The following is a 6,958-nucleotide window of genomic DNA, read 5'->3' as shown; positions in this document are numbered from 1 at the left end:
GGTTGTCGATGGTTGGAATTCTTTTTCTTAAACCCTAAACCCACAAAATAATAACAACAAAATACCATTGTAATTGAAAGTGGGTCCATTCGTTGATACAAAAACGGTTAAAAATATTAAAATAACAACACACAGACTTAAAAAGTATTCTGTTTTTCTTTTCTCAGCCACACAACCTTTTCGATATGGTTTAAGACTTAAGTTTCGTGAGAAAAGGGTAATAGTTAGTGCATGAATTGCACATCTTTTCTGCATTAATTAATGATGAATTAATTATCAACTAATTGCGTATCATATCACCCTGTTAGCGACTCATAACACATTAATTTTTTAATAAATCAATCCTTTACTCCTTAACAACTCAATTAAGAACGTATTTTTAATAAAAATAAATGAAAATGGATAATTTTATTAACCATTTTAAAAAATAAAAAGAGACGATCACAATCACTTAATTTTCTAATCTTTATCTTTATTAATGGTTTCCTTAAGTAAAATAAGAGCTAATTACTTAATGCAGGACATAAACATTTTCAAAATCTAAGTATAAACGTTTACTAAAATTATCAACTTCTTTAATTCATTAAAGAAAGTGTGATTGTGTTGGAGATTGAAGGTATATTCAAAATTTTACATTACATAAAAATAAGTAACATCACTATTATATAAATAAAACAATCATAAAAAAGTTCGATTAAAAGTGTGTTACGATTTTTTTATGTGAACTTATTCACCATTTATTATTTATTAAAATCGATAATTCATCGGAAATTCAATAATTTATTATTTTTAAGTTCTAAATTAAAAGAAAAAGTATGTTGATCATAACCTTTTATATAAATTTATTCACCATAAAAAGACTTTCACAAATTTTCATTGTTACTATTATAGGTTTATATTAATCATTTAGTGTATTAAATTACCATGTAAACTTTCTTTTTCTTATAGACAGATAATACTTTTTACGTTATCAATTAATTAAAATAGTTATTAATATATATATATATAATTGTGTCCTAGATAAAAATCCATGATTTACATGAGGTTATGAAGTATGATCATATTATTATTGTTATTATGGAATGAGAATGTGCATCATAGGCTATGTGGCTATATACCATGTCGAGGCTGACACTTCGCAGTGATTTTTACATAAAACCTTAAATGGGAAGTGTCCAGAAAAAGAAGGTGAATATTTCCAAGGATGAGATGGAACGGCAACGGTGGAACTCACGTGCAAGACAGTGTTGTGTAGTTGTAACGTGAGATGTCAATGTAGCATAACAAGATTCTCCTGCATCAAACCAATCACCAATGCAAGCCAATCTACAAGTAGAAATGAACAGTAAAGTGTAAAAAAATAAAGTTTTTTTCTTTTTTTTGTTTGAAAGGTTAAGGTAAGGAAGCACGAGAAGTCCACAAAAGCAACCAGAAGGGACAAGGGAAGCTCGATCCCATGCCATGTGCGGATGGGGCATCATTTCAGTTTGTAAATAGCAAGTGTGTCTCTCAGCACAAACAGGCTTAAAGATGAGATCTTTGGTGTTGGATTTTCACCTATGAAATATTATTGTGGAGAAAGAAGGAAGAAGCCATGTGGGTGTCTTTCGTATATTTTAGTTCTCTCTTCTGACACTCCCCATCTCGTCATCTTAACTCCACGCACAATGGGAGTGTTGTGCTTGCTGAGTCATGGAACATGAACAAAAGCACCAGTGAAGGTTGATAGATCTGAAGACGGAACATGGAACATGCGTGAGTGTTGAGTGATGCAGTTTTAGATCTTGTTGAGTTGAACATGATGAGTGGGAGGAATGTGAGAGAGTCTCTTCTGGGATCTCTCAACAATCACCGTCGAGGGCATAGCTTCAATGGGGTGGCCAACAACAACCACGATGACAACCTCGATCTTTTCTCCAACAACCGTCGCTCCCTCTCTCTTGCTTCTTCTGATGAATCTTCTGATGGTGATTGCTTTGCTTACTCCTCCACCCTTTTCTTAATGCCTCCTCCGACGCTTCTGTTTCATGCTTCTTTGTTTCTAATAATAATGATTGGTTAGAGGGAATGACAAGGATGTCTTGTAATGGCTAACAGAAATATGATGATGATGATGATAATAATAATGCTGTTAAATGATTATAGATGATTGCTATCTGTGAAGGAATTACATGTTGATGAAAGTTGTGATTAATTTATTTTCCAATGAATGCTATGCTGTGTCATTTTTTTTTTTTGTGTGTTTTTAATGTGATCTCCGTGTTGTTGATTTAGTTTCGGTGAAACTGGGGAGGCTCTCAGTTGGAACAGCAAAACCGGTCAGAAGTGGGATTGATGATCTGTTATCATCTGCAGAAGGAGGGAAGCATGATTATGACTGGTATGTTATTCAAATTTGGAGTGATCTCAAGTTAGTATATTCAATTTGGTGAATAAAACCAAGAAATCATGTTTTTGAGAGAACTGACAGAACAAATAAGGAAAGTGGCTGTAAAATTTGTGCTATATTAGTTGTTTTATGTTCTTTGAGATTAATCCTAGATCCGGGATCAATTGCTGAATTTTTTTCTTCTTCTCAACACATCCTGCTATACTTTGACCGAATTCATAACCAATTCAGTTAAATTCAGATCAGAATGTTTTAGCTTCTGGGTTGGTGTTTATGCAATTTTTTTGAATTACTACATGCAGATAAACAGAATAAAGTAAATTAAGATTTCTATTGGTTGCCCAATTTGTAATTATTATGACTGTTTTGTGTTATTAGGCTTCTCACTCCCCCGGGAACCCCTGTTTTTCCATCAGAAGGAGAATCCCAATCAACCCTAGTTCCTCCAAGGAGAAGTTTGACTAGATCAACATCTACCTCTAAGGCCTCAAGGGTATGTATGTGATTTCTGCAAATTCATTTCATCTATGTTACCAATGTCCATGCTAACAGATTTGTTAGAGAGTGGATTGATGAGATATTAATATATTATCTGTAAATTTCAAGTGAAGGAGGATTATCCTTCTCCCCACCAGCAAGGAGCCAGGATATCTAGTTTTCATTTTTTTGGTGGTAGGGGGATAAAGTGATAGAAATGTGTGCTTGTTTTTGCTATTAGATGATTCCCAAGTTAGCTTCTCTAATGCTTATGAGAATTCACCAGTACCTTTGATTACTTAAGCAGCAGTTTCAAGTGCTTGTTTAAAATCTTTGTTCCAACTCAAACTCTATGTGAGCTGAATGCATTAGTGGTTATAAGAAGAAAGTAAGAAGGAAAAATGATTTGAGTTTTTTCCATAAGCTAAAACAAACTTGGTACCTAAACTTTTATAGAAGCAGTCAAAAGTTTACAGGAGAAACTCAGATCATCTAACTATCTTTTTTATGATATAATCTGTGACAGTTTCTGTGAGTTTGTCTGTCGACATGATGGTTCACAATAGAATAATATGATATTATTTGATTCATGGTGCTGACTGACTCTACCTAATGGAATAAGGCTTTGTGCTTGATTCAACTAGATGTGATTAAGTTTTAACTTGTTGATCATGTTTTTTTCAGCTTGCAGTCTCACAATCAGAGAACAGCAATCCCTCTAGACCAGCAAGAAGCAGTTCTGTGACTCGCTCTTCCATCTCTACTTCACACTCACAATACAGCTCCTATTCTTCAAACAGAAACCCCTCTTCAATCCTAAACACAAGTTCAGCCTCAGTTTCATCTTACATAAGACCATCTTCCCCAGTAACTCGTTCTTCATCGGCATCAAGGCCATCCACTCCCTCCTCTCGCCCCACAGTATCACGGTCCTCAACACCCTCCAAACCACGTCCAGTTTCCACCAACTCCATTGCTGAAAGGCATAGACCATCATCTCAAGGCTCAAGACCATCCACACCTAGTTCTAGGCCTCACATTCCTGCAAACTTGCATTCTCCATCTGCTCCATCAACTCGGTCACTGTCTCGGCCTTCCACTCCCACACGTAGGAGCTCAATGCCATCTTTATCTACTTCTCCTTCCCCTACACCGGGTTCTCTGTCTTCATCTAGCCGCGCTTCATTGAATGGACGCAGTTCAGCGCCTCCCTCAAGGCCAAGCTCACCAAGTCCACGAATTAGGCCTCCACCACAGCCAATTGTTCCTCCTGATTTCCCCCTTGATACACCACCAAACCTTAGAACAACATTGTCTGATAGGCCTGTTTCTGCAGGAAGGTCACGTCCTGGTGGTACCTCGTTGAAGGCAAATGGTTCTGAAACTCAAGCCTCCTCCACTACTAATCCAAGGAGACATTCATCTCCTGTTGTTAGCAGAGGGAGAGTGACAGAACCTTTGGCAAAAAGCCGTGGCTATGCCAACGGCCATCACGCTGATGCTCCTGAGCCTAGGAAAGTCTCACATACTCCTGAGCTTGCTGCAAGGAAATCTGTTAAGGCCTCAACTACTGGCACTGAAAATAATGGATTTGGGAGGACTATCTCAAAGAAATCCCTGGACATGGCTATTAAGCACATGGTTTGTAAACTTTACTCTTTCTGTTCTGCAGGATTAATAATGAAAATTTACTGAATAGATCAAACCCATCATATTCACTAATTTCACGTTTTATTCATGATCATAATAGACATTAGATTGAAGCTTTATACCCCTAAGTACTTTCACTTCGTCTGAAAATCATGGTCCAAATGATACAGTAATCATTGCATTTGATGCCATGATTCATCATTATTCACCTTGTTGTGCTTTATGAATTGGACTCTTCTTTTTGTAGTTTTTGTCGCCATAGTTCATTTACCTTTGAGCAATGTTACGCTGTTAGGCAAAGGTTCTGCTTGATTAGACTCTCATTAAGCACTTAGAGAAGAAAATAAGGAGGTAAAATGCATAAGTTTTTTCATAAGTTAAAATCAACTTATGAATGTTAGCTTTTGTAGAAATTAAATGAGAAGAGCTATATAAAGGATAGGATAAAGAGGGAGATAGAGGAAAGATAACAGGAGAAATGGAAGAAGGTGGCTGATTTGGTTGAAAAGATGTATCAAGAAAAAAGAAGAAAGTAGGGGATGGGTCCCACCACAAACTTTCCACTAAGGAATGAAAAGAATTGCATGGAAGTTGGCCGTGTAGGGCAGCATAATTGATCATGTTGCCCACGTGATCGATTATGTTGCAAAAATGTAGGAGATTGAAGTGTTTGTATTTCTCTTCTGTTCTTTTGTTTTCCAGACCCACCCTTTATTTCTTTCATTTGTATCAAATACAGTATAAAAGTAGTACTGGTGGAGAAAGTTATCCACACAAGGCCACAATCATAAGCATTTACTTTGTTGCTGGAGCTTTCTTTGAGTAGAGGCATACTTTAGTCAAGTTTGTTGTATCAACTGAAACCTGATTTTTCAATGTGTTTTCCATTTAACAGGATATAAGGAACGGCTCAGGAAATATCCGTTCACTATCAAACACCACACTCTTCCCTCAGAGTATTAGAACTTCCACTCCTAGGAGCCAGTCTCATCGAGTTTCGAGTGCTCCAGCATCTGTAGACATGAATGGAAGCCTGCTAAGCAGCAGTAACAATGGATCCAATTTTGATATGGGAAATGGTATCAGTAATAGGAGTATGATGAAAGCTAGAGAGGTAGATGAAAGACAATATTCTGCAAAAGTAAGTGAAGTAGACATCTATGAGAGTTCTCGTTATGATGCACTGTTGTTCAAAGAAGATTTGAAGAACACAAACTGGCTGCATGGTGTTGATGATAAGTGTGATCAAGGCCCCATATTTGATAACGGATTTGAGCACCTGCCAGAACCTTTTGGCCTCTTATAACATCATATCTAAAGAGGTTGTTCTTCCTAGTGCATTTGTAACATGCTGTTTTATGTTCTAATTATTATCTCGATTTTTTGAAAGGATGTGATGTTTCAACTTATATAGCTCAAAGGTGGAGAACAAGTGAAGATGCATTCATATGTTTTCTGTAATCTGCAGAGGAATCAGTGGATTTAACTTTGATCTCAAACTTATACAAACAATGCAGGAAAAAGAATTGCATGAAAGATGTTCAATTTTCTTTGGGAAAATTAGAGTTTTCAGAAATGAGGAATCTTGTGTGCATACCATGCATGCGTTAAAGAAAAGGCAAATGTAGTACTGTGAGTACATAGAAATGGAATGTTTTTATGCAAACACTATGGCTGAGTGTTATTTTACCTTCGTAATGAACAAAGTAGTGTGTTGCACTTCTACATTTTAGTTTTTTTTTTCTTAACACAAAAGTAAATTAATAAGAAAATTTGGAAATACATTGAGTATCTAAATATTTTTTACACTATAGTAGAATAAATATAATCAAAATAGTCATTATTGCTAGTAACATGGATGAAAGAAAAATGTCCACATCAATGAGTTAGCCAAACAGATTGAACCCTTTCTTTGCTTGAGTTGCAGTCCTTGTTATTCTCACCCCTCTTTTTCTTTTTTCAATCTCTAGTTTCTTTTAAGAAAACTCCTATTCTACCACTTTTTTCCACTTCTTTTCCCTGCTTCTCACTAAAAACTACTTTATTTATACCAACGGAAATTTATCTATATTAAATCTAACTTTGGAAAGAAAAAAGTTGTAGTGGAAGTGGAAGAAGGAGGATGAGAATAGCATGGACCTTGAGTTTCTTAGCATCCTGAAAGGGGCCAAAAGGTGGATATCAGAAAACAATTTGTCTATTTTGATAATTTATTTCTACACTACAATAATCTTATCTGCATCCCTTTTAAATTTCAGATTTACCATAATGTAATGAAAGAGAACACCTTCCAGAAATTTTAGATAAGGTAATTGATAATGAAGCATGCTCCATTTGATTTCCAAACAGAAAATGATAATGATAATTCTTCATTCGAAACCTTCTGTCAAATGAAACAGATTCTTAATTTATCAACCTATGCACCTTTCTTAGGCAATATAA

General features: G+C 35.7%; 1 protein-coding gene across 1 annotated transcript; it reads left to right on the top strand.

Moving 5' to 3' along the window:
• The first annotated feature begins 1,338 nt into the window (after nucleotides 1-1,338).
• LOC124839852 (serine/arginine repetitive matrix-like protein) lies at nucleotides 1,339-6,241 on the top strand. Its single transcript, XM_047315787.2, has 5 exons — nucleotides 1,339-1,967; nucleotides 2,275-2,380; nucleotides 2,768-2,882; nucleotides 3,551-4,507; nucleotides 5,412-6,241. Exons 1-5 carry the CDS (start codon nucleotides 1,799-1,801, stop codon nucleotides 5,820-5,822), a joined length of 1,758 nt encoding a protein of 585 aa, XP_047171743.1. The 5' UTR covers nucleotides 1,339-1,798; the 3' UTR covers nucleotides 5,823-6,241.
• Nucleotides 6,242-6,958: the final 717 nt, after the last annotated feature.

This window comes from Vigna umbellata, chromosome 3, assembly GCF_029865625.1.
Source record: "Vigna umbellata cultivar VRB3 chromosome 3, Vumbellata_1.0, whole genome shotgun sequence".
NCBI classification, from domain to species: domain Eukaryota; kingdom Viridiplantae; phylum Streptophyta; class Magnoliopsida; order Fabales; family Fabaceae; genus Vigna; species Vigna umbellata.
Note: the sequence above shows the minus strand (reverse complement) of the source record. Positions and strands in the feature narration are given on the sequence as shown.

What these genes read in the sequence shown, in the direction of transcription:
- LOC124839852 (XM_047315787.2), top strand. Translation starts at nt 1,799, where the DNA reads ATGATGAGTGGGAGGAATGTGAGAGAGTCTCTTCTGGGATCTCTCAAC. An exon ending in GGGAAGCATGATTATGACTG is followed by an intron (nt 2,381 to 2,767) that starts GTATGTTATTCA and finishes TTGTGTTATTAG; the next exon opens with GCTTCTCACTCCCCCGGGAA. An exon ending in ACATGGCTATTAAGCACATG is followed by an intron (nt 4,508 to 5,411) that starts GTTTGTAAACTT and finishes TCCATTTAACAG; the next exon opens with GATATAAGGAACGGCTCAGG.